This window comes from Camelus bactrianus, chromosome 26, assembly GCF_048773025.1.
Source record: "Camelus bactrianus isolate YW-2024 breed Bactrian camel chromosome 26, ASM4877302v1, whole genome shotgun sequence".
NCBI lineage: Eukaryota > Metazoa > Chordata > Mammalia > Artiodactyla > Camelidae > Camelus > Camelus bactrianus.
The window spans coordinates 16,484,419-16,511,509 of NC_133564.1; the positions used below are offsets into that span (position 1 = coordinate 16,484,419).

Here is a 27,091-nt window from a genome sequence, read left to right on the forward strand (position 1 = left end):
CATTTAAACTGAGTTTGGTACCTTGTTTTCACTTAGGAGTATGTTGTGATCGTCCCATCTCAGCACATATCTGATAAATGAACCTCATGTTTTTCTGCTGCTGCATGGGAAACTGTTAACCTGCTTAACCAGCTTCATTTTCCTCTCCTTGGTACATATTTCTCATTTAGTAAGTTTCTCATTTTTTGCCTTACAAAGTATCCAAATACTCATGTTCATGTTTCTACCTAGGAAGAATTTCTAGTACAATTGTAGTTTTTAAACATTTTTAAAAACAAGTTTTAACCTGTAGAAAAATAACACAGGACAAGGAACCCTCCTGTATGCCCTTTATCTAGGTTTGCCCGTTTGTTAGCATTTGGCCACACACGTTTTCTCTCTCTGCTGTACACATTACACATTATTTTTGATGAATCTTGTCTTAGGCATTTTAGGCTGCTATAGCAGAATACCTTAGCCCGAGTGACTTACAAACGACAAATTTCTCACAGTTCTGGAGACTGGGAAGTCCGAGGTCAAGGTGCTGGCTGACTCAGGTCCGCTTCCTGGGTCACTGAGAGATGTTGTCACAGGGTAGAAGGGATGAGAGAGTTCTGTGGTCTTTTGTAAGGGGACTCACCCCACTCATGAGGGTTCCGCCCTCGTGATCTAATCACCCACCAAAGACCTCACCTCCCATACCATCACATTGTGGGGTTGGGGGGGGGACATAAACGTTCAGTCTATAACAAGTCTCTTGAGATTAAGTTGCAGGCATCAAAACCCTTCTCCATCCCTTAACACGTTGATCGCCACGTCACCCAAAACTGGGCGATGGTTGTGTTTCCTCAGGGGCACCTGATCCACGGTGGGCAATCAAAGTGTTAATATTTAAGCATGTAGCTGGAGAAGGACATTTTTGTATAGCTATAGTGAAATTATTAAGTTCAGGAAATTTAATATTGATGTAATACTATAATATACATAAACCCAGTCATACTTTGACAGTTGTCTCAAAACTGTTCTTTACAATTTTTTAAATCCATGTTAATTTTTCAAATACTTTATAAATAGAAAAGTAAGTCTGTTAAGATAGCAGATACTTTCCAGTTTGCCTTCAACAGGACTACCTGCTTATTAAAAAAAAAAAAATCAGTCTACCGTTGCTTTAGCCCCGTCTGTGCACACTGGAAAGAAGGTAACCACAGGAACTGGAGGCATTTCCAAATTTGGAGTTTCAAGAGTGTCTGGGCCACTCAAAGGCAGCAACAATGAGCCTGTTCCTGTGGTGACTGTACTGGAGACAGTATCACCCAGAGTATTCATTTTAGCGTCCACTGAAGAACTAAAATACCTTAATTCAATGTAGCTCAACTATGTGGTGAAATTATTACACATTCTGACTGAATAACGGGTATTCTCTATTCAACTCACCCTCGCCCTCTGGAACTAAAGGAAGCGGAGGAATTTCCAGCAGATGACGCAACAAACAGTGAAACCAAGAATCCTCATGAACCATCGTCTAGTGCGTTGCCAAAAGGTACATTTTCTGATGCTCACTGGGATAATGGCATTGATGACACTTATTTTTTGGAGGCTACCGAAGATGCTGAACTCGCAGAAGCTGCAGAGAGCAGTCTTGTTGGTTATAATGGAGTGGATGAAATTTCTGACGAACTAATTATAGAAATATTACAAGAATAGCTAATCATGGACACTTACATAACTGGGCTATATAATTACTTGAAGACACTTAATAACAAATTATAGTAACTTATTAAACCGGTTATATCAACTAAGTTTTATCACTTTGCTACTAATTCTTTTAATGAAGTAAAACAGTTTTATTGAAAACTAGCCCCAGTGTGCTGAAATTCAGTAGAAATCTCCTTATTTGAGTAACTGAAGTTAAGTCTATGTTCATCCCAGCTTCATTTTGCATGTATATTTATAGGGTAAAACATTTTATATGTCTTGGGCCAATTAGGTATCAACATTTTAAAACTCATTACAGTCTCTAAAACTACTACCCAGTCATCTAATTTTAATGACAAAGTATATTGAATTTCGGTGACCAAACCATATAGCCAGCTTGGAAAACTAATAGTAACAAAAAAAAAATCTCCTTTGTGGAGAAGTACATATCCCCTTTTTAGTTCTTATTACAAAAGTGGCTTCAGAAGGCAACAAGCAGTAGCATGAAAGAATCTTTGTATGTGCACATTTCAGTACACTGATCTCATTTCTGCTCAAGGAGCTTCTCCAACTGATAGTTGATATTTTGCAGATGGTTTTCAGCTCCCAAAAGGGGTCTTGCTTTGAATAGCAGAGCTGGAAGGCTGGATGAATCATACTGTTGAAGGAAAAGTTTTAGATTAATGTTAAAAACTTACAACCCTATCCATTTTACATAACAAATGCCAATGTTAATTTGGCTTTTCATTAATCAGTTGTCAATTTTTTTTTTTTTTGAGGAAATTGGTTTTGATCCATTTCCTTAGGACAAATGATAAAGCTTGACCAGAAGCCCAGTTAGTTCAAAGAACTGCAGCATCTGAATTATTTAAAGCAAAGTCGTTCCTGGGACAGGTCAAGACTTGATTTGGGGCAAGTCAGCTAGAGCTCTGTGATGTCTGCTTGATCTCAATACCTATTTTAATCACAGAAAATGATATGGTAGATTTACTTTTACTGCAGTTGAGAACACTAGGCCCATAAAAATTCATGAGAAAAAAATCCATCATCTAGAAACAATTACTTATTGGGAAAATTAATTAAATGTCTTACAAGCTGCCAACCCAAATGTCCTTAATAACTAAAGACAATTAAATACCAATCCAACATAAAATAGAAAACTCATGATTTTGAAATTAAAACTTAATGGTGCAAATCTGTCTAATATGTTTTCAAGGTGGTTTTCTTTAAAATAAAATGGAGCAGAAAAGCTCTACCACCCACATAATGAATTTTCCCAGAATATCATCTACCAATTAGGCAATTCTGTTTAACAAGTATTTGAGAGCCTAATGTGTTGGCACTACCATAGGACACCTGCTCTCAGGGAGGAGAACTAACATTTGGTGCTAGATTTTTAGTTTAGGAAGAGTTAAGACATATACCCCAATATCTACACTCTCTAAAGCAAAACAGACAGACACTACAGTAGAAGTCCAAGATGTATGCAGTAAGAGGCACATATTCCAAACACGGCAGTCACTAAATCTAGTTCTCACCAAAGTTATGTTCAAATTCAACCAGGATTATCATTGTTCAAATTTAACCATTATTATTATTGTTGTAATTTCTCCTAGTAACCAAATCCCCAACTCCAGATAAGCTTTAGACCAGTTGGGTACTGTCACAGAAAATTTTTTAAAAACCTCAGTCTCAGGAGAATTAACTTTTAGATCAGTGTAAAAACCTTTACTTCTAAAATTGAACTTAAGAATAAGTCTATGTGTACATTGTATATTTTATATAAAATTATGGTATACAAGTATGTAATTTTTTCCTGTTTAAAACATTTCTATTAATCTGAGCTGGTTATCATAACAGTAGTAAAATCTGCAGCAAAAATCAGAAGCAACTACAAAGGTTTTAATAAACTGGTACTTTAGCATGCAAATACACTATCTTCTGAAGCACAGTGATAAGTAAAAATGGAAGTTACCGTTTCCTTTACATTTGGTTCTTTCTCTTGAATATCTGAATAATCTTGATGAAGCTGTTTTAGGTTAGACAAGAAATATGCTGCATTCCTAAGGGAAGATTTTCTCTCCTTAAGTTCATCATACTTTATTTGTAGTTGTTTCAGCTCTGGTTCTAACCTAAAACAAACAGAAAATGTTTTCCTCAAAATAAATGACAAAGTCTAACAACAGTCTATGCGATGGAATATGTAAGTATACTGAATGCAGTAAGGAAACCGGGGGAGTGGACTAGATGGTTTGAGATATCTTGGGCTCTGAGGTTATATGAATGTGAAAAAGATACTAGATTTCAATTTAAATTATGGGGAAAACTCTGAAGTATGACGTGCAATGAAGCCCACAAAAGAATATGCCTTATGTATCCTAAAATGTGTCATGTTGTTTTTAGGGTCTTGGGAACTAGAATGAATTAAAACATATACTTGGGTGAACATTTTAGAGCCTCAGGCAGAGATAGGCATTGCAGTTAAACAGCAGAAGGATGGACAAAAGCCTTCCCGCTGCTCCTTCCTCTTGTTGAAGTTTTGTCCATTTCCAAGGTCCAATAAAACCAGTGGAAGAACTATCACAGTGCCTGGATGAAAACGTGTGACCTTGGGCAACCTGCTTTTTCTTTCTTAACCTATAAAACACAAAGTTATGAACACCAGGTCCTGGGTCCCCCACCTCCCAGGCAGGTGGCTCTGCTAAGTTACTGCCCCGGGCCTTAGGGTTTCACACGTAAAGTTACAATTACGATATCCTGCGTTTCTTTCTTTCTGTGCCTTTTCAAAATAGGCTTCTCAACTTCTAAAATTCTATCTGGAAAAGGAACAAAAGAAGCTGATCTCTAAGACACGTCGAGTCTGATTACAGTCTTATTATACATCCATAATAACCCACCTCACAGGGTTATGATGGTTAATGAGTTAGCATGTGGAGCACTCAGCACGTGCCCAGCACGAACAGCTCACACTTCACAAAGCTCCCTATCATCGTTATCTTTAATTTTCTTATTTTGGCCTGAGTCAGCGAGAGCTTTATTGTGGGTCAGCACCAGTCCCCAGCCTAGATTTGGAAACCAGTACACCAGACAACCAGTTTCTCCCGCTTATAAATGTCTATGGCAGTCTTGTCTTTAAAACTTAGTACTTAATTATAGGCTGTCTTTTCTGATAATACCACTTTCTCAAGCTATTTTAAAACTCCTTAAGAGCAGAGAGCACATCTGATGCTGCTTATTCTGCTGCTGCTTCCCTGCCAACTGCCCGGCTCACCCAGCGGTCATGTCCGTGTGGAGGACCGCCCAGGGAGGTAGCTGGTGATGTAGTGCGCTCCAGTCTTCCCCGCCAGACCACACACACAGCCTGGTGGAGCTCTCCCGGCCCAGCACTTGGGGATGGGTTCACGTGAGTGCCTTGCCAAGGTGTATGTTTCAACAACTGTAACACACACTATTAACACTTAGTACAACACCTACTGCAGGCCAGTCACTGGAGGCACTTTCTGTATGTTTATCCATCCTATGAGGTGTAGTTATCATTACGCTTTTACAAATGAGCAGCCTGAGGCACCGAGAGGTTAAGTAACCTGACCAAGGTTGCACAGCCAGAAAGTGGCAAAGCCTGGATTCAAACCCAGACAGTCTAGTTCTAGAGTCTGTGGCATTAAGTCTCTAATCTGGCTGCCTCTCAGGCCAGAACTGAGAAATCTGATGGTGGATAAATGAGTTCTGAATTCTCCTTTGCCAAAAGCTTCTCAACTTGGCAGCATAACCTGCCTTCACTGAACTTCCAAGCTCAAAGAAAACCTGGGATTTAAATGCAACACAGCAGCAAGTTTTACTAGCCTCACGTGACAATCTAAATCCTTCTAAGTAAGTCTGCAAAGAGGACTTTGGTATTATCTTACCGAAGCAGTTCATCCTGGACTTCAATCAAACGCTGCCTTTTCTTTTCGATATGTGAAATCATCTGAGTGACACAACAGTTTCTTTGTTAATTTTGTAAGTATTTGAGCACTGCCCTGTACCAGGTGTTGGAAATACAATGGGAAACAAAACAAACCCCATTCTTACCATCATGGAACTTTGGTCTGATAGGGAAGAGAGACATTACATACAAACAGGATGTGATCACAAACTGTGAGATGTGCTGGCAAGGAAGAGAAAAGGGAACTCTGAAACAAAGGGGCGTCCACTGTGGGACAACTGTGAAGAGGAAGTAGGGCCTTTCTTTACTACCCGATGAGCTATAAAGCACAGAGGTTTGGTTTTATCTAGGAACACAAGGAAAATATTGACACGGGGGAGCGTCATGATACAATCTGTAAAAAGAACACTTCAATATAATAAACTGTATTATCTCAACCATTATGCTCAGTAACAACCTCGTATTTCACTGCTGGACATTCATACTCTTCTCACTTATAAGTGCAGGACTGACCAACAAGAGACTAAAACTGAGAAATAATGAAGTCTCCAGAAGGAAAAATGCAAGCATTTCAAGCCCATTTCTGTTGTAAAGGAGAGGGGGAGCTCCTATGCGTGGAGTCATACCGGAGCATCAGCTGTCACCTGGTCCAGTGAACAGGGGAAAGGAGGGCCTCACGTGCCAGGCTCGCTTCTCCTTGCACACCTGGTGGTGTACAGTGCACTGAAGTACAGTGAACAAGGATAAGAAAGGAAGTCTCCTGACCCTTAACCCAGTATTCTTCCCAATGAGGCAGTTTTTAGTCTGAAAGGCTTTGTTTCTGACATCCATGAAAGAAATGTACATCACTTAACACTTCTCCATGTCACTGGTCATCCGAGGCTTGGTAGCCATTTTCAGGCCAGCTGGGACCCACATTCCTCAGCTGGCATGAATAGCACTCCCCTGATCAATCACTAGATCAAGTCAGCCTGACTACAGAGAAAATACCTTTTACAAACTCTGAAGGTCATAAACCCAGAGTCAGGCTTCACTTAACTATACATATGTTTGTGTTCTACTAATCACACAAGTGATTTACCTTAGTGTTCTTCCTTTTCAGAGTTTTCAACATCTGGACTTCCTTAAGCTACACAAAATAAAATAAATATTCACATGCATTTTCCAAAATTAAATGTTTATCAGTTCACAAAATAGAACATCTTGTTTAAAAATGTGTGAAATATGGATAGTTCTGATGCATTCTTTACCACATTGCCAGCAAACGTAAGCTTTCCTAAGATGATGGTATGCTGCCTCAGGATTAGTAAAAAAATACTTAGACCAACAAATTTATGTCAGCCAACTTACCATTTTGATGAGTTCTTCTTTCAAAGTGGAATGAAATTTGTTGATGGCTTCCTTACAGAGTCTAGATTCTATTTTTTGTCTGTAGCACAATTAAAAAAAAAAACAAAGTCAAACCTGGTATTACATAAAGAATTTCAGAAGGGGTGTTTCAGATGTTTAGCACATCCACAGACACACACAATTTGGTATACGCCATTTTGATTATCTAAGATGGCACGTCAGCTTGCAGCCCTTACTCAGATTTAAAAAAATACTGGGAACATCTCAGCAAAAGAAAAAACAGGAACCATTTCCCCCTAAACCTGCACATATGTGGTCAGCACTCCCCAACACTGACCTCATCTACAGGTGACACCAAGCCACGTGGAAAGCAGTGTTTACAGCCAAGCCCAGTCTGCCTGCTGCCTGACCCACTGGCCAGCAGACTTTCACCCCTTCCTCCCACCCCAAGACACCTGGAGAAGTAACTGTGTGACTCATTTGGACTAACCCATGATCATGTAAGTAGCAAGAAGCCAACAGTTCTTCAATATAAAGTTGACCCAAACAAAGAAGCTGGTCGTGGTCCCTGTCATCAGGGAGAAAGGGGCCCAGTCCCCCGGCCTGGCTCACGCAGCCGGACGGCAGGCCTGCAGTGACCGCAGCAGCAGCAGACGCTCCGCCAGGGCAGCAGCTAGACCCCTGCTCTGCCTCGGCACAGTATTCTGTAAAGCCAAGTGCGCTTTTAACTGAGAGTAAATCTCTTGTATAAGTTACAGTTTGTCGTATTTTTTTCTTGGGGCAAATCCATGAGGAAAAGTCACCCAGGAGAAGGGGGTTAAGCCCATGGGCTAATCCTTCAGACGCTAAGCACATGAGAGAAGGCCTGCAATTCTGAACAGATTTTTGTATACGTTCCCATCCAATAAACAGGTGTTGAAAAGTACTTCTAGTGACGTCAGAAGATGGTGGAATAGGAAGCCCCAGACCTCATTCCCCCACAGGGAAACCAACTTAACAGCTATAGATGGCCCCAAAAGCCTTTATGAGAACTTTAATTCTAATAGAAACCAATTACGAAGTTGCAGTACCCCAGCAGGTTCAAGGTCAAGAACAGACACATTGAAACAGGTAAGAGAAGCCATTACTTATCAACGGTGATAGCCCTTCTCCAAGAATTAAAGTGTCTGGGTACAGTAACATGATGGGGCTTGGGGCAGGGAAGGAAGAGAAGACCAAGAGATTCTGAGTTTGCCAAAGTTCCAATCTTACTGGTGGGGTTACAAATTTTTTCTTTATAAGTTATATAGGATTAAAAATAACAAAACAAAAATTTTTAATAAATAATGTATCAATACCTTCCTCCGTATACTGATAATTAAAATAAATGTAACTGGACTAAAGTCCACAGTTGAAATTCAAAGACGGGACACATTGGATTTTAAAAACATTTTCTAAGAGATAAAGTTCAAGGTGAGAAAGGTTGGAAGTAAAAGAAAATATAAAATCTGGCAAATACTAGCAAAAGATATCTAGTAACATGTTAACAGATAAAATAGATTTTAAGATTAAAAAAAGCATTTTTAGGAATGGAAAAGGTCACTACATAAAGATAAAATGTTAAGTCTAAAAGCAATTTTAAACATGATGTCCTAATAAAATAATCTCTATATAAATAACATAAATTGATAGAAGTACCAGGAAAAATTGAATAATACTGATTTTACATAGATCCAATAATGAGAGATTCTACATACAGACCCACTCACTAGAGATTTCCCATAGATTATGTGCTGGGCCATAAAGGAAGCCTCAATATTTCAAAAATAGGTATCGCCAGTCCTTGAAATTTGACCAGAACTATTTAAGATAGGTTAATACAGAAATATAAATTCAATATCACATATCTGGACATACAAAAACATACTACTAAATAATTCACAGAATTAAAGACATTATAATGGAAATGTAAAACATGTAAAGCTGATAATGAAAATGCGACACATCAAAAGCTGTGGGGCGAGCGGAAGTGCTGCTTCAAGGGGAGTTCATGAGGCACGTAAATCCCAATGTCAGGTTCCTACTGCACAGCACAGGGAACTGTATTCAGTGTCTTGCAGTAACTTAGGGTGAAAGAGAATATGAAAACGAATGTATGTGTGTGCACGTATGGCTGAAGCACTGTGCTGTGTGTACACCAGAAACTGACATAACACTGTACACGGACTCTACTTCAATAAAAAAATATATATACAAACATTTAAAAAAGAAACTTACTTATAGTCTAGGAAGATGTTCTCAAATGCAGACAAAACAACATCTAACTCCGTGATGTCACTGGTTTTCTTTTCTTTTAAACACCAAATCGGTACACAGTCGGAAGTATCTAGAACGTTAGGGTAAGTCAATTCAGTATTGTGATTATCAGCAATTTAGTTCCAGGTCCGGGGTTCTGAAAGCCTGCAACAAACGGTTCCACCCACTCGCTGGAAGCGGAGTTCGTGAGGAAGCGCCCAGGAGGAGGCGTGCTCCCGCCTCCCTCTCCCAGCGCCACGCAAGCTGCGCAAGCTGCCTCTCGGTTACCTTGCTGCGTCTTTACTTTACAGGCCGCTGTTACCCAGCGCTGCTGGTGGCTGAGATCTTTGTTAACTATTTTCTTAGTTTTAATCTACCTGACAGGCCACCCCCTTCTAGAATACATAAAGGTTACTGAGTGTATTGATTTAGATGGCTGTAGTAATATAAAAGGAGATTAAATTCTGGTATCTTCATGAATGAAATATTACACATTTATTAAAATTATATGCAGAATACTTGATGGCAAGGATATGATCCCACTTAGGGTGAGAAAAGCTCAGTAAAAGGGTTGGAGAGTATGGCCCAAAACACATGGTGGTTACTTCTGGGTGATGGAACTGTAAGTGATTTTAATCCTCCTTTCCATACCTTCTGAGTTTTCTAAAATAAGCATTTTTATAATAAGACAAACATAAAACTTATCTTTTAAAAGAACTGAAGGAAAGAGAGAAAATGGTTTATTTTTCCTCCCATTTTCCAATAAATTCCGTGACAATAAAAATGCAAAATAACATGGATGAGTCTCAAAAAAGTTATGCTGAGCGAAAGTAGCCTCAAATAAAAGAGTACATGCTATGTGATGTGTGAAAAGTGTACATATGTGACAAAAAATTAAAATAGGCAAATGGATAAAATAGATTATGGATCCATTAATGGATTAGTTAATTAATGGATTCATGGATAGGTGCTAAAGCAAGTATAATCAACTTCAATAGTAAAAACTAGGTAGCAGGTGTATGAACATATTTTGTAAAATTCTTTCACCTTTGTTGTATGTTGAAAATTTTCATGATAGATGCTGGAAAAATCAGTTTCTTCAAAGTCACATATTTTTAATTTTTTAAAGTGGCATTTTATATACTTAAATTTAGTACTTTATCAAATTAAGAAATATATTTTAAAAACTGAAATTCCTGCATTATTGACTATGTATAAAACGCTATTCTGTACCCAAGTCTGTGGCTTCACTTCTTGGTTTCTTCCTTTTGCCATGAAACATCTTCTTTTCCTGAGTTTTCTTAAAACAAAACAAAACAAAAAAAACGAAGATTTTTATTCAAGAGAAGTTTCTTAAAACATGAGAATTAAGAAGATAGTATTATCAGACACTGTCCATCAATATATTAGCCACAATTCTCTTCCTCTGAAGCTAAAATATTAATTATATAAATTACCTAAAATATAAAGAAACATTGAAAAAATTAAACTGCCTCAAAATAAAAACTAAAAAAAATTGTGTGCCTTGGGGGAAATTACACTTTTATTATTTAAGATAATTATGTGTGGAATCAGCTCAATTTCTGCTCCAAGCTGTGACGAAGTAACAGCTTCTGAACTAGCTTTCTCGCAGTAAGCAAACAGAAAGTGGGGTCGGGGGTGGCACTGGACAACAGGCGAAGAAAGACGGGGGGATCAGAAGGTGAGTCCTGTGGAGGTCCCCCTCCCTCCCGCCTGGGGACAGCCTCAGACAGCGGCCCAGCCCGTCCAAGCGGAGAAAGGAGCCCTGCTCTGTCGAGGCGGCAGACACCGGAGGACAGCAGCCGACACACCTGGAATCAGCTCCCAGGGAACACCACAAGTGCGGGGGGCGGGGGGGTTCCCCGAAAGTCCCTGCCACCTCCATATGTGCAGAGTGAGGCTCCACGGAGTGCAGTGCAGTGCGGCTACCACGGGATTCAGAACATACACAAGACATAGTAAAGGACAGAAAATTCCGGGGGAAACCGGATGTAGAAAATGCAGAGGCCTCATTAACAGCTAGTTAGCACCTGTCTACGCAGCCAAGCTACACTGCGGAAAGACCACAGTTTAGAAGTGAGAACTGCCCTTCAGGCCATGCCGTCTCGCTCAGGGTGAAACTGTTCCCAACGGGGACCTGCCAAAAACTCTTGGATACCACCATGGCTTCCGACCCTCCAGAGAACCAAGTACATACACACATACACATGTATTAAAACTTAACGAGGGGGATGATTAGGAGAAAATGTCTAGGAACGCTCGTCTTAGGGAGGACAACAATGAAAAAGGGTTGAGAAGCGCTGGCCTGGAGTGAGGCCTGCTCTAGACCCACCCTAACAGAGCCTGAAACCCGTCTCTGGCCAGACGCACCAGGGAGGCAGAGAATGAAGGCTATGGAGGCCAAAATATGACTCCCGATGACCTGAGTAATTCCCTCCCGGAGTGTGGGAGGCTCCTGTGAACAGGATGGGGTAGTTACTCCCTTGATTCCGTCACATTACGTAAGACGCACGGCAGTGGAGCGGAGAGACTCCGGCTAGCTTTGCAGATGTCAGCTGCCCTACTGTGGGAGGGCCGCTAGACCAGGGCCTGAGGGCAGGCTCGAGGAGCTGAGAGAGACCCCCAGCTTGGATCGGACACACACGAACCTCAGGCCTACGACGGCCAGGATTAGATTCTACCAACAGCTTGGTAGATGAGGACCGAGTCTTGGATGAGGTTTCCGCCGTGGAGAGCACCTTGACTTCAGCCTTGTGAGACCCTGAGCAGAATCCAGCCAAGGCACGCCTGGACATCTGACCCACAGAAACTGTGAGATATAAATGTATGTTGTTTGAAGTCACAAAGTTTGTGGTATTTTGTTTTGCAGCAACTGAACACGAATACAGAAGCCGAGTCCCTCCCAGAGTGAGAGAGGCCTGGGAGACACCCTGGGCTTCCCCCACACCGACGCTGACAAAGGCTAACACCACACCTACACAAGTTCAAGATGACCAGCCGACAGTCAAGCCACACATTAGAACGGAAGTCAACAGTCAGAACAAAACAGAATTCAAAATCTCAACAACCCATCAACAATAGCGTTCAAAGCACAATTAAAAAGTACTAGATTAAAAATACCACATGAAAAAAGTGACCTATAGTTAAGACAGAAAGTACTCAAAAGAAACTGACCCTGAAGTAAACCCGGATACAGTCGTCCCTCGTATCCAAGGAAGATGGCTCTAGGATCCCCCACAGGTACCACAATCTGCTGATGTGCAAGTCTCATATAAAATGGTGCCATTTGCATATAACCTACGCACATCCTCCCGTATACTTTAAATCATCTCTAGAGTACTTATAATACCTAACGCGATGTAAATACTACGTAAGTAGCTGTGAATACAATGTAAATGCTACGTAAATAGTTCCTGGTGCAGGGCAATTTCAACTCTTGCTTTCTGGAACTTATCTGAATATTGTCTAATTGCAGTTGGTCGAATCTGTGGGTGTGGAACCTGCAGATACAGAGACCTGACTGTACTAGACTTGGAAAACAAAGACTTTAAAGCAGCTATCATAAATATGTCTAAAGAAGGAAAGGATGGTCTTAGGGAATCTCAGCCAATTAAAAAAAGGAAATTCTAGAAATTGTAGAACCCAAAAGCACATTACTAAAAAGGAAAAGTCATTGCATGGTGTATAGAAACTGAAAAAAAAGGAAATTCTACAAACTGTAAAACCCAAAAGCACGCTACTGAAAAGGAAAAGTCCCTGGGTGGTGGTTTACGTTTCCTGTGGCTGCTATAATGAATTACCACAACTTGGTGGCCGACAGAAATTTCTTCTCTGACAGTTCTGGAGTCAGATGTCTGAAATCCATTTCAGTGGGCCAAAATCAAGGTGCTGACATATTAAAAGCTTGATTAAAAAATATTATATGTCAAGAATCATAGACAGAACACTTATGACCCAGAAATCTTATTGTAGCAATTTTTTTCCTAAGGAAATGAGCCAAGATGTGCAAAGATTTAGTCAGAAAAAAATTCATCAAAGCACTCACATTTTTTAAAATTGCAGTTGTTCATTAATACCAGATTAAACTATGGCATATTCATGAATATGTCACACATTCATTAAAATGTATGCAGAATACTCGCTGACACCTAAGTGGTCCCACTTAGGGTGAGACAAGCTCAGTGAAAGGACTGAAGAGTATGGACCAAAAAACGTGGTGGTTAGTTTTGGGTGATAGATTTTTTTTTTTAAGCCCCAGAGGAAGGACACAGTCTTTATTTAAAAAAATTTTTTAATGCAGGTACAGGGGATTGAACCCAGGACCTCACGCATGCTAAGCATGTGCTCTACCACTGAGCTATACTCACCCCCCTGGGTGATGGAATTGTAGGTGATTTTATCTTCTTTTCCATACCTTCCAAATTTTCTAAAATAGACATATTTTTATAATAAGAAAATTATAAAACTTATTTTTTAAAAGAAGTGAAGGAAAGAGAAAATATTTTTCAGTCAACTTCTGCTCTGCGTGGACGGCAGCCCCTCTTACCGGCTGACTTGCTGCTGCCAGGGTCTCTTTTTCAACAGAGGACTCGGCACCAAGGGGTCCTGTCTTTTTAGGAATGACTGATCCAGCCGGTTTCTCTGAAAGCTCGGAAGCAGCGGTGGCCGAAGCAGCCTCACGTCGCTGTGAGCTGACCTTCCCTGCTGGTTTAACTTTTCTCCTTACATCACCTTCTTCAGTGCTTTCAGATTCGTCACTAATGGGCCTGAGCTTTCTTCTTGGCTGTGTCAAGAAAACAGCATTACTGTTTAGAAAACACAAATGCTTACCATCCCTACCGTGTGAGTCACTAACTATAAAGTCCACGTTCCTCATCTCTGAACTGCAAGACTGACCACACAGGAAGACGGCAACGTTGACTACTGGGCAGGACGAGAAACTCAGATTAAGGAGCTCCAGACCAATACTCCCAACAAATCACTCTGCGTCTGTAAATCACAGTCTAGACACATTACGTGAACGCTATGAAAACTGACAGGGTACGTAGAGATTTGAGGTAAAAAACATGTCACTTTTCATTTCAAAAGTATCTTCTAAAACATAATATTCTTATGAAAAACGTTGCTACAGAGTATTTTCTCTATTTACATACAAACAGAATATGAAATGTTTCACAGAACATTTCCTCTGCTTGCATCCAGTCTAAACAGGATATGAAGTATCTTGCAGATTAAGATAGAAGGGAGAATACAGCTACATACCTTTTTTGCACTAATTCTTACGGACTCGTTTTGACTTGCTTCAGTTTCAGAAGTGCCTGAACTGTACCAAAGAACAAACCATCAGTATTTTGCACACATTTCATTTATATTCACATATATCTCCTAAAAGTTGCTCATCCAACATGAAAACAAGGTTGATTTAACAAGGAGCTTTCCCACTTGTCCCGCACGGCCGGGCCTGCGCCTTCCCAGGGTCACGGGTCATCACCCTCACCAAGGCCACCCTGGTCTACGCCAGCAGGCACATGAGTGTCCCACTGCAGCACGCTGCGGTCCTGTCGGAGGACCGCTCCTTCCTCCCTGTCGCTGCCCCAGGTGTACGGGCCATCATCTGTGCTAGTCTGCAGAGAGCAGGCCCAGCCTTAGCAGATATAAAAGGCCCTACCTTCTTTGGTCCTTTGAAAAGGAAAAAAAAAACAAAAACAAAAACCCTAAACTTCTGATGAGAGTTCTTTCACTTATTTCATGCAATTTAATACAACAAATATTTAACACTAACCACAAAGTGCAGAGTACAGGGAATAAAATGACTTGAAAAATTAGGAGCCTTCCTTTAAGGGGTTCACTGTCTGGTAGGAAGGCATAGACAGTGCAGAATGATGGCTTCGCAAGCACTGGACAGAGGACATGGGGACACACGGCTGGGGGATCAGGACAGAGATGATGGTTATGACACTTGAGTTCCGAAAACACTGCTCTTTTCTGCCCAGACTTCCTTCTGTATCCATACACAAACCCTGTCTAACTCACCCAAATGTTTTTTGTTTGGCCTTATTAACCCCCAAAACCAAGATGACTGAACATCCACACTGTTAAACGCAATGTGTGTGTTCAGGCTTTCCCTGACTTGCTTCTCAACTGCATCTGATCCTCCTGACAACACTCATTCCCTCCCCTCACCACTCCCATGAACACACCCTCTTCTGGTTTCCCTCTTTCCCTTCTAGCCACTGGTCTTCTCCCTCTTTTGCCAGCTCCTTCTCCTCCACCTGAACAGTAGATGCTGGGTTTTCTTGCGGGTTGGCCTCTGGTCCTGCCTTCTCCCAGGCCATTGTCTCTCGCTGTGAGCACTCACCCGTGCCCACAGCCCCACACCTCCTGTATCGAACCACTTCGGTGTGAAGTCCAGCTCAGCCCTCTCCTCTGGGCACCAGACCCAAGTACACAACAGTCCTGACTTCTGAGCACCAAGTTCATGATTGCTTCATGGTGATAGGGGTTACCCATCTCCTAGGTCTGCCTATCTTACTCAGTGGCACGATCATCAATCCATTTACACAAGCCAGGAGGTGTCTGACAAATAGGGTAAATTTCACTAATGTCTAAATGAAGTCACAGAAGTCAGGAAGAAAATGACAAATTCTAGAAAAATGGAAAAAGGATCTAAAGAGTTTGCAGAAAGAAATTCAAGAACTTTTAAAATATGTGAAGGGATGCGGCGGGGAGGGTAGAGCTCAGTGGTAGAGAGAGTGCCTAGCAAGCATGAGTTCCTGGGTTCAGTCCCCAGTACCTCCATTAAAATAAATAAATAAACCTAATTACCCCCCCCCCCAAAGTATACAGTGCTGTATGTCAAAATATATCTCAATAAAACTGGAAGGGAAAAAAAAAGTATGAAGAGATGCCACTCAACTCAATCACAAGAAAAATACAAACCAGAACTAGTCTGAACACCACCACACTGGCAACCCTGGCAAAACTCCAAGTTTGATGCCATTCTGGTCGGAATCTGGCAATAACTATAAAAATTAAAACGCACATTTGGTTTGACCCAGGATTTCCTTTAAACGTACATCCTCTAGAAACAGAGGCACGTGTGTGGAATACATATGTACCAGGAACTGGTGACAGCAGAAGACGGGAAACAACCCAACCGCCTGTCCGTACAGGACCGGGGACGTAAACGCGGGGATGGCCACACTTGAGAACCCCCGCACCTGCGGGCGGGATGAGAAAGCCCCCCACGCGCTGACGTGGAAGGTCTCCAAGACGCAGGACGTGGGGAAGGCAGGGAGCAAGGTGTCCTGCCTCCTCAAGGAAGGTTAGAACTCAAGTGGAACTTCAGTGTCACAAGGAAACTGTGAAGAAGCCATGTGAGAGGTTAATGGGGGGGAGACGGAGGAAGTGGGTGCAGGAGCTGGGAGACGGCTCAGAGGAGACAAAGCCTCTGTTATTAACCATTTTATATTTTTAAACCACGCAAATGTGTTGCCTATTCAAAAAGTTCTTGAAAAATTACAGCCACCACTGTTTAAAATGAAGTGTGTGTTTTTCCAAATATTTGGCTTTTGTTACCCATGTTCAATAACATCTCATAGAAAAACTAGTCTCCCAAACAACCAAGTACCATAAGGCTTCCCCACGGCAGAGACCCTCAGAGACACCGGATCTCGATTTCTGCCCCAGTGGGGAACGTTTCAAAAATACCGTTTTGTTACTGTCAAAATATAGCCAGTAACTAGAACTGGCCTATTACCTAGTAAAGGGTTTGCTCTAGCTAGTAACTCATCATTAGCACCACAGCCACTGAGGAGCCTTCATTAGGTGGGTTGTCTCTGGGCAGTGGTTTTTACCCGACTTACCTGACCCACGCCTTCCCATAAATCTGTCAAACTCAAACCAAATCTCCTTAGAGACAACACAGCTGAAATTTCCAACAGACTCCATCTCCTTTGTGATTATCAGCCTGTCTCCCCTATTCTGTTCTGCACTAGAAAACATCTCTCTTGCTGCAAGGTAATCTGTAAGTTACAGGGAACCTGTCAACAATCACCTGTAAAATGCTGTGCTCATAAACTCTTTGCCCTCCTCGTTTTACCTCAACGCTAAACCACCTTGACTGGCGTCTCTCTAGGAATAATCAGGTGTCAGTTACAGTGATTATAAGTAATGTCAATTACTGAAAAATTAATTCTTTTATGTCCAAGTTCTCTTGAGGAAAAACATAAGCTGGCTCAAAAGATCTTTATAAAGCTTAGTTTTATAAGCTTCTTTCTTAAAGAACATCTCAGAAACCCCACTAACCACGAATAAACGTCTGCTGGAGACACGCTCATACCTTCTTTTCGCTTCTTTTCCTGGCAGAGTTGAGGGCAGCGACGCCCCGCAGTGTTTGGAGAATTCCTCTTCATCAGCATATATAGCAGTGCTGTGTAAAGGAGGGTCTACAAAAGGTTTTTTTGAAAAAAGGGCAACTTTAGAAGTCTGGCTGTCTGGGCCATATTCAAGTTTGTTCCTTTACATCGGAGTACAAAGCAACCTTTGTTTAAATGGCTAACAAAACCCAAACCAATTACACAGGCTACTTCTGATCTCACACCTCAACGGCAAAAAGTGTAAACCATTTCACCCATAACTACATGCACAGTCACCACTTAGAACCGTACTGTGCTCGTATATCATGTGGAAGCTTTTTAACGAGCTGGGCGATAACAGGAGGTCTGGCACTCTCTCTCCCCGCCCGGTGGCGTGTCACACGTGTACCTGCGAGGCGGCTGCATTAACTGTCAACTCTCAGGTTTGGAGTACCTGGCCTGCTCCCCCGACTGTCACCCCCCAGAGTGCCTGGCGCAGGGCGGGCTCTCAACACGGTTGACGGATGGCCCTTTGCGGAGAGTCCCCAGTGCCTCCTCTCCCCTTTCCTCTGCACTGCTACAGCCTGTAGCTAAGCGGAAAGTTAACTCGGAATGAAGAAGAGAAAGGAGAGGAGACCAAATGGCCTTGGTGGAAAGACCCAGAAAGGAGCTGCTAAGAGGATGAGGGTGCTCCCACCTGCTGAGGAGACAGGAGTCCCAGGAGAGGCCCCAGCACCCCGGCGGGCTCACGGCGGGGTGGAGACCTTGCGGGGAGGAGGGGCGCCTGGTAAGAGCCAAGCAACCATCTCTTTGTGCTCAGACTGCAGGCCAGTGCACACGCTTAACGTGTGTGCAGGTAGACAGCTGCTTGTACAGTGCACAGAGCAGCTACTCAATTTTAAAGTTAGAAATATACTTTGTACTCGCCTCAACTAGGCAAAGGGGTTTATTTACTTCACTTCTGTGCATGGCAAGGGAAAAACAGAAAACTAGACCAATTCTGAATCTCGTACAAGCTGGACTTTTACTACTCAACAATAAAGCGATAAATAACCCAACTTAAAAATGAGTAAAGGATCTGAGCAGACACTTCTTTGAAGATACAGGCAGACCTCGTCCTCACACTTTGCGGATACCGCACTTTTTACAGACTGAAGCTTTATGGCAACCCTGCACTGTCAGATGATGAGCATTTTTTTAGCAATAAAGTATTTTTTAATTAAGGTATGTACACTTTATTAGACATAATGCTTCTGCACACTTCACAGACTACAATGTAGTGTAAACATAACTTTTACATACACTGGGAAACCAAAAATTTGTGTGACTTGCTTTATTGAATATTCACTTTATTACAGTGGTCTAGAACCAAACCTGCAATATCTCCGAGGTGAGCCTGTGTGCAAATGGCCAAAAAGCACACTGAAATCATGCTCCCATCAGTCGTCATTAGGGGAAGACAACTCAAAACCACACTGAGATACCACTTCACATCCATTTGGATGGCTATTATCAAAAAAGAAAAAACAAAAAAACAGAAAAAGTAATGGTGAGGATGTGAAGCAGCTGGAATCTGTGCGTTGCTAATGGGAATGTAAAATGGTGCAGCTGCAACTCCTCAAAAAATTAAACACAGAATTACCACTGAGCCAGCAGTCCCACTTTTGGGCACACATAGCCCCCAAAGAAGGGAAAGCAGGACTGGAACGTGCGTGCACATCCACGCTCACTGCAGCATTGTTCATAACAGTCAGAAGGCAGAAGCAGCCCAAGGTGAACAGACACACAAAATGTGGTCTCTACATAAACGTATGCACCATATTTTCAAAAAGGAAATTCTGACATGCTACCTCTTGCCGAGTGACTCTCCTGGAGGTACGAAGCGGGAACTACCTTTTACATTCCTCTTGTTACAGACCACTGGGCTGGGTGTCCTACTGCCGCTGGCTTGTTGACAAATGCTACGGGGACAGTTCCACTCTGACTATGTTTAATAAACATAGAGTTCTTAGTTCCAATGCACTTAGAAGTGAGAAAAATTAGTTCAAATTAGCACATACTCCCCAGACCATTATATTCATGTGTACACAACCGCATTTTTATATGTGAAGGTATTTCTATATTGTTATCAGTAACTAGCCTGAGTGCTATTGCTTGAACTACTTTGAGGTTTTTGGGATAAAGATTTAGGGTACTAACCAAAGGTTTCATAGGGTTCTTCATCTTTCTCATTTTCACCCGACCTGCCGATACTTGAGGTATCAGAATCATCAGGAAAATCAAATACATCAGTAGGCTTGTGCTTTTGGCCAGCTTTCTAAAAGTAAATGAAGTTCAAAGTCATTGAATTGGCCCCAGCAAACAAGAAGATCACAAATGAAACGCCTGCTACCACTGCTGCGTGAAGACAAGAGCCGTGACACTTTGGGGGGCACAGGTTCTTTGGATAATCCAAGGCAGGGCTTGGAAAACTTTTCTATAAAAAACCAGTGAGTAAATACAGTTGCCCATTGAACAACGAGGTGGTTACAGGCGCCCAGCTTCCGCACAGCTGAACATCCCAGTATGACTTTCTGCGACTCAGCCCTCCATCCACAGTTCCCCATCCGCGGTTTCAACCAGCTGCAGATCATACAGGATTTACTACTGAAAATAACCCGGGTTATAAGTGGACCCACATAGTTCAAACCTGCGCTGTTCAAGGGGCAACTGTGTATTAGTCTTTGCAGGACGTGGAGGCTTTGTTGTGGGGTCTACTCGGCTCAGCCATCCCAGTGCGACAGCAGTAAGCTCGGCTGGGTTGCAATAAAGCTTTATTTATAAATCTTGAAACCTGAATTTCATATTTTCACATGTCAAAGGATAGTCTTCTTTTGATTTTATTTCAGTCATTTAAAAATGTAAAATAAAAACCACCCGTAGCTCGCAGGGCTGTACAAACAGGGAGCAGGCTAGACCTGGTCACAGAATGCAGGTCACCAACGCCTGATCCAGGAGAGCGGTGGGCCCTCTGTCCAGAAATACAACCGTTTACCTGAAAGTTCATAAACAGCTCTGAGGACACACAGGGGTGACAACTCCTGACTGCAGGAGACACACGGGTTTACGGTGCATCCTCATAAGCCCCGCGAAGACGGCTCCCCTCATAAAAGACCACAACACACCGAAGGGGAGGAAAATCTCCGTGGCGGCTCTGGAAAATGCCATCAGCACGGAAGACAGTAAGTATGAGGAGATTCTGGAAGATACACAGGAGATGGAATAAAACGGACAGACTGCCACTCACAAGCCCTCTGTGGAAGATTATTCACGGACTGCTGGGTGCAGGATGCGGAGGAGGGGCTGGCAGGGCCCCACCATCCACACTCCCCGGGGCCAGTGCGCCTCCGCTGCCTTCCAAAGGAGGGAGGAGACAGGCAAGCTGAAGAAACCCACCCAAAGAAGGAGCAAGCTAGGGCAGGGGGCAGCGGGAGTAAAGAGGAGGGGGCAGGGGAGCAGGCGGACAGAGACCGCCCAGACAGAGAGCCCAGGGCGGGGCCGGGGCCCCGGAGCGGGAGCAGTCCCCACCCCCAGGCACCAGGCACAGGCTGCTAAGGAGAAACCAGTGCCGGGGGGCCAAGCCGCTGGAAGAGAACATGAAAGGAGCGGTGGAGAGTCTTAAAGAAACCCGCCTTTAACACTCATTTATTCCTAAGACTCTACCCCCCAGTAAAAATACAATGTGAAGGTAAAACTAAATGGAATATTATGAAATTGTAAACAACTGCTGAAAACTGCAACGACGTGGAGAGATGGCTGTAAGTGAAAAAAGCAAAATACAGCAAACTGTACAATTTTTCAACGATGTCAACTGTCCCAGTGAAAATAAAATCAACAGCAGCCGGGGAAAAAAAGGTTCAAAACGTTAACCGCAGTATACTGGACAAAGCTGGAGGAAAAGGAGTTTACTTTTCCCCTACAATAAAACACTGAGCTTACCAAGTCTCCCATACAATGTTACTGTGTGTTGCCAATTAAAATATATTATAAAAAGATAACTTACATCTTTTGTGGAATGTGTTCTTCCTACAGTGTTCCTTGAATTTCTCTCACTATGAAAGAGCAAAAACACACAAGAGTTAGGAATGCATAAAAACAACTGGGGCAAAACACCGTAACTTGCCACGTCTTCCAAGCATTTATTTCCAAATTACATTCCTCATTAGCTGCATTAACAATGTGCACATGACAAAATTCAGTTTACAGCAAAATCCTTCTGGAAAGCGTAGCTATATCTCACACGTTGAATTCTGTTTTTTAATAAGTCAAACCATATCACTTATGTATAAACAGCACAGCTCTCTGCCCTCAGGGACACGGACAACTAACCCTGCTGTCATCCTTGTCCCTGATGTCCCAAACCACAGCAACAGCTGACTTTCTGCAGAAATAAGCAAGAAACATACACGAAACTTTATCAAGCCCTTGGCCCTGGTTCCATCCTGAGCCTGGCTCTTTGACACACATTTTCTCATTGAGCTCCTTAACAGTCCTTAAGGTAGAAGTGAATCCCATGTCACAATTTACATTTTGTCTCATTGGCTTTCTGTGTGTACACATGTATGGTAAACTGGGGACACTGTGAGTCTTTACCGCTAAATATTTCAGTGTGTTTTTCCTAAGAAAGAGGGCATTATCTCACAGAGTCACAGCACACTCCCCAAACCAAGAAATCTAACACTGACATTGTCTAATCTACAGTCCATATCCAAGTTTTACCAATTGCCCTATAATGTCCTTTAAGGTTCCCCCCAGCGGCAATTTTTAAAAGAAAACAGAAAAGAATATAAAATACAAGATTGCACTGGACACAGTGCTTTCATAAACCTTTTGTTATGTGTCTGCGCACATGTGTGTACCCATTGTGGTGTAAAACATCTTTACTGTGAGTTACAGTTTAAACAAAAGTTGGAAAACTCTTCGAGAGCAGTGGTTCTCGAACTTCAGGCATCAGAATCACCTGGAGGGCTTGTTAGGCCTGGCTGTGTGGCCCCACCCCCGGGGTGAGGGGGCAGATTCAGTAAGCCTGGGAAGGCTGGAGACTGCATTTCTGACAAGTTCCAGGTGCAGCTGATCAAGGAACCACACTTTTAAAACCACTGATTTGATTCTCAGACCCAAAGAAAATAGTAGAACAGACGTTAGCTTTACAGCCTTTATTTTATGATCCTGGGGTTCAGAAAAGTTATGTGACACCAGTCGTTACACAGCCAAGGAATAGGACCAGAAACAAAGATCCCATAACTTCTTAACCTACTCTTTCCACTATTTCTTGCTTTGTCTGTGCTCAAAAAAGTGGTCAAGCTTCTTACCTTAGGCTAGCAGCAAGGTGAGGCTGCGGAAAGATGGAAACCTCCGTGATAACATGTAAAACTTTTGGTGTATGCACACTAGTGTGTTTTAGGGAGGAAAGCGAACAGATTTCTTGAGTCTGAAAGGCAAAAATGATATATGTATGTATGCGTGTGTATCTATGGGTTGGGGTGCGGAGAGAAAAAAACCCACTGGCCTATCAGATCAAGTGTAACTCTTGCTGGCTGAACTTTCAAGGCTCCTATATTCTTTCCCAATCCTTCTCTCCACTGGGGAGTCTTCGATTTTCCCCATCGGCCCCTGAAGTCTAATCTCCTTTACACCACCTCCCGGCTCCGTTCTGCTGCAGCTTTTACCCTATGCCGTTTGGCTTGCCGTCCACCCTCAGCCCGCATCTACAAATGCACTCTGCCCAGGCAGTCTTCCCACGGCCCAGGTGTAACTCATGAACGTGTGAACTTATGGAGACAAGCGGAGGCCCCTCCAGCCAGGACAGGGCCTTGAATCTACTCCAGACCCCACCAGTGAGACATTTGCCAATGAATCCATGAAGAATAATATTTTAGAGAGCAGTTTTGCAGCCTATTTTTTACATGTATACCCTTTTTGATTAAAAAGACAAACAAACAAAAGGCGTGACCCATCGTGGCTGGAGTGCCCCTTTTAAGAAAACAAGCGGCAGCTTGGTGCCCCCGCCGGAGATTTAGTTCAGCTTTATGGTCTCTGGCTTGTGTTACAAAAACAAGCAGGGTCTTGAAAATAAGAATACTGACTTCCAGCCAGAGTGTAAACGTCACTAGAATATATCATCTGGCAAATAGCAGGCACTCAATAGTCATTTGTTGGATAGTTTGTTTCAAAACAATTCGAGCACCCACCCACACGACGTAATGCTAACAGTGGCCAACATTCTTCCCTCCCCGCCAGGCACAGTTTTAAACTGTAATCCTTTAAACATCACCATAATCCTACGAAGTGGGGCTGTTGTTATTCCCGTTTTACAGACGCGGAAACATAGGCCCTGAGCGGTTAGTCACTAGGACAAGTTGCACAGTGGGAGAACCAGGGAGCACGAACAGCTCCAAGAGGCCCAAGCCCCGCGGAAGACAAAGAAAACAAAGCGGCCCCCGGCCCCGCGCTCCGAGGGCCCGCAGCACTTACCCCGCGCGCCTCACTCGCCCTGGCAGGGCCATCCCAGCCCGCAGCTCTCTGCGCCGGCGCAGCCCCAAAACTCCCGCCAAACCTCGCGCCGCTCCAAGCAACCAATCCGGGCTAAGCACGCGGGCTCGCCCTCCGCCCCGCCCACGGCCTTGTACAGGAGTTTACAAGACGGGGCTCCTCCCCGTCTTAGAGTGCGAGAGAAAACCAGGCCTGGTACAGTAGGAAGGCGGAGCGGGAGCCGGAGCTCACGCCTTACAACCAGTCCATGAGTCGCCAAGGGTTTGCCGGGTTCTCCCTTCACCCGCGCGCCGCGCCTGTTTTCCCAAGTTCCAACGCTCCTGGACCGCCGGGCCCGCCCTCAGGATGGGGAAGGGGAGGAGCCAGTGCCGGAAAGCCTGAGGGCACTCGCCCGCGAGGGGCGGACCCAAAGCCCGGGTGGGCGCGCGGGTGCTTAGGCGCCTGCGCAGTCGTCCGCTGTAAAGCTTTGAAAACAGCTTTTGGCTTTTAGTCCGCTGCTGCCCTTAATCAGCTGTGTGAGCCTGGCCTATTATTTTATTTCTATCCCAGTTTCTCCATTCGTAAATGGTGAGGGCCCCTTCTGGAGCTAATACTCTGATTCTTTGCTTTCTGTTTAAAAATGTATTATCTGCCAAAAGAACGATGTTGGACCCTTACCACACCATAAATAAAAATAAACTCAGAATGGAGCAAAGCCCTAACTGTAAGAGCTCAAACTGCAAAACTCTCAGAAGAAAACACAGGGCAAAAGCTTCAGACGCTCGGTTTGGCAATGATTTGTTGGATTTGACGCCCAAAGCAGTTTGCGATGGTGAAAAAGTTCTGGAGATGGGACAGTGGCTGGATGGTTGCATAACAGTGTGAATGTGCTTAAGTAGTGCCACTAAACTGTGCACTTAAAAATGGTTAAAATACTGAACTTTGTTATGTATATTTTACAATAAAATTATATTTCATGCATACAAAATAATATAACATCTATAAAGATAAAAAGGAGCACACAGATACTCGCTACTGGATTAGGAAATTGATAATTATAATACCTTCCAAGGATAACCACTTCTGTTTTTCTACCTTGATATATCCCTAGGTAATGTAATAATTATTGCTATGTTTTATATAAATTATATTTGGTATGTATTTTGGAAGTGTTTTTTCTTAATCAAAGCTATGATTTTTAGATTTACCCACATTGATGCCTATAGCTGTAGTTCATTCATTTTCATTGTCTTTGGAATGCATCAAGTAAATATATCACATTTTGTTTATCCATTCTCCTGTGTATGCAAACATGGGTTGTTTTCAGTCTTTCTGCTATTACCACCACCACCATGGTTGTAGAGCTAGCTGTAGGGAAGCCAGGAATCCCACCTAGGATTCCAACCCCTCCCCCAAACTCACATTGTTCACCTCTGTCATGCTGCTTGTTCAGTTAAACTATTAGCTTAGAGCAGTGATTCTCAGTTTGGGTGAGGGGAGGGGAGAGGGAAAGCCGCACCTTCCAGGGTCTCCGGTGTGTGTAGTGCAATAAAGCAAGGCAACACTACAACATGGAGAAGACTCAGTTTGCTCTGGGCAGAGTTGGGATGAGAGCCTTTCCTAGGACTTTGATGCTGACTAGCAATCTCAAAGCTTCTACTGGTTGTTTCTACTGCTGGGGGTGGAGGCCAGAATCCCTTCATGAGCATCTGAACGTATAAGCCAGGTGTTGCGTCCAGTTTGGCCAGGGAGGAGGACCGCACAAAGGCTCATTGTAAGACATTAATGGAAAAATGGGGCTGGAGGCTGCAGCCAGAGAAGGGAGAAGGGATACTGGAAGGAAGAGGAGGAACCCAGCAAACTGGAGACGCTGCAGCCAAGGATCTGGTCGATGAGAAACTCCCCATGAAGAGAATGGCGGACTACTTTGGGGAAGAAGCCATGGCCAAGATTTTCTAACTTAATATGGTGCCTGTGTTGTGCTGTACTCTTCCCACCACTGGGGGGGGGGGTGAGGTAGGGCGGTGATTAGGTTTGTTTGTTTGTTTGTTTGTTTGTTTGTTTATTTAGTGGAGGTACTGGGGATTGAACCCAGGACCCTTGCATGCTAGGCACAGGCTTTACCAATGAGCTATACCCTCCCCCCTCTTCCCACCATAGTTAATCTTTTGTAAATGTTTGCTAAAATCAACAACCTTGTCCCGAGGTGTCTGGGACGGTTGTGAAGAAGGAATAGTCTTCAGGATGCGGTGAAGCAGGGTGTTGGAAGCGGGCTGAGAACACAGCAGTGGAGACTGCGGATCCGGAGCCCTGGGGGTAACCTGGAGGGACACTGGGAGGCTCCGAGGTGCTGGAGGACATGTACACAGAGGGTCGCTAAGTTATGTAATTTACTTTCAAGCTTGGAAATGAAAAAACTCTACTGCTTTTGTAGTACAAACACAGAAAATAAAGAACTACAAAGTATCTTGGATCCTTGGGATCCGTGGTTGTGCATGGACACTTCTCTGTGGATACTGTCGCTGTGGAGTAGGTATCTATATATTAGTTCTATATTTTGGAATTATTAATTTGATGCTTAATGAAAATATAAGTGAGAACATTATTTATCTTACAGGATTACCATGAAGACAAAGAGGTAAAGAATGTGGAGGACCCTAGATAGAGGGGCTTCTCACTTCCAACAGTGCCTCTGCTTTTTTCTAGCCAGCTTCTTGCTGAATTTTCTATTCAGTGCTGTGCCCACTAGAGGGCAGAGTAAGAACAGGGCTGGAGATTTAACTAGCGACCAGTTCAGACACTGTAAATACTGGCTTAAAGTTGGTTCAAGCGGAAATTAAGTTCAGTAAGGAAGTACTATTCGGTGTCTTTTAATGTTGGAGGGCAGGGAAGTTCTTCCATTGGAGCAAACTGCAGTGACATTAGCTCCCTCCCCAAGTCACATGCTTTCCAACCCTGCCCTGGCTCTGATTCCCAGCTA

General features: G+C 43.1%; 2 protein-coding genes across 10 annotated transcripts in view; one reads left to right on the top strand and one right to left on the bottom strand.

Annotated features, from left to right (window-relative positions):
* Positions 1-1,836, top strand: part of PRIMPOL (primase and DNA directed polymerase) — a 33,568-nt gene extending 31,732 nt beyond the window's left edge. For 6 of the 7 annotated variants that reach the window (XM_074353690.1, XM_074353692.1, XM_074353693.1 and 3 more), the window contains one exon: positions 1,435-1,836. In XM_074353690.1, the coding sequence (XP_074209791.1) occupies positions 1,435-1,683 (249 nt within the window). In that variant the 3' untranslated portion in view covers positions 1,684-1,836. Of the gene's footprint in view, positions 1-36; positions 170-1,434 lie in introns of all 7 variants that reach the window. The other variant, XR_012502512.1, reaches the window with a different exon arrangement.
* Positions 1,837-2,018: 182 nt separating this feature from the next.
* On the bottom strand, positions 2,019-25,106 carry CENPU (centromere protein U). Of its 3 annotated transcripts, XM_010953300.3 has the most exons (13): positions 24,115-24,953; positions 21,644-21,692; positions 19,801-19,918; positions 17,586-17,691; positions 14,507-14,567; positions 13,791-14,027; positions 10,457-10,523; positions 9,206-9,314; positions 6,950-7,028; positions 6,681-6,728; positions 5,580-5,641; positions 3,650-3,806; positions 2,019-2,332 (listed from the first exon to the last, which is right to left on the bottom strand). In XM_010953300.3, the coding sequence occupies exons 1-13, from the start codon at positions 24,144-24,146 to the stop codon at positions 2,219-2,221; spliced, it is 1,239 nt and encodes a 412-aa protein (XP_010951602.1). In that variant the 5' UTR covers positions 24,147-24,953; the 3' UTR covers positions 2,019-2,218. The 3 variants fall into 3 exon arrangements, 2 of the variants coding, with proteins under 2 accessions (XP_010951602.1, XP_074209796.1); XM_074353695.1 differs by lacking the exon at positions 6,681-6,728 and having other exon boundaries at positions 24,115-24,961; XR_012502513.1 differs by lacking the exon at positions 2,019-2,332 and having other exon boundaries at positions 3,738-3,806; positions 5,746-6,728; positions 24,115-25,106.
* Between the last annotated feature and the right edge of the window lie 1,985 nt (positions 25,107-27,091).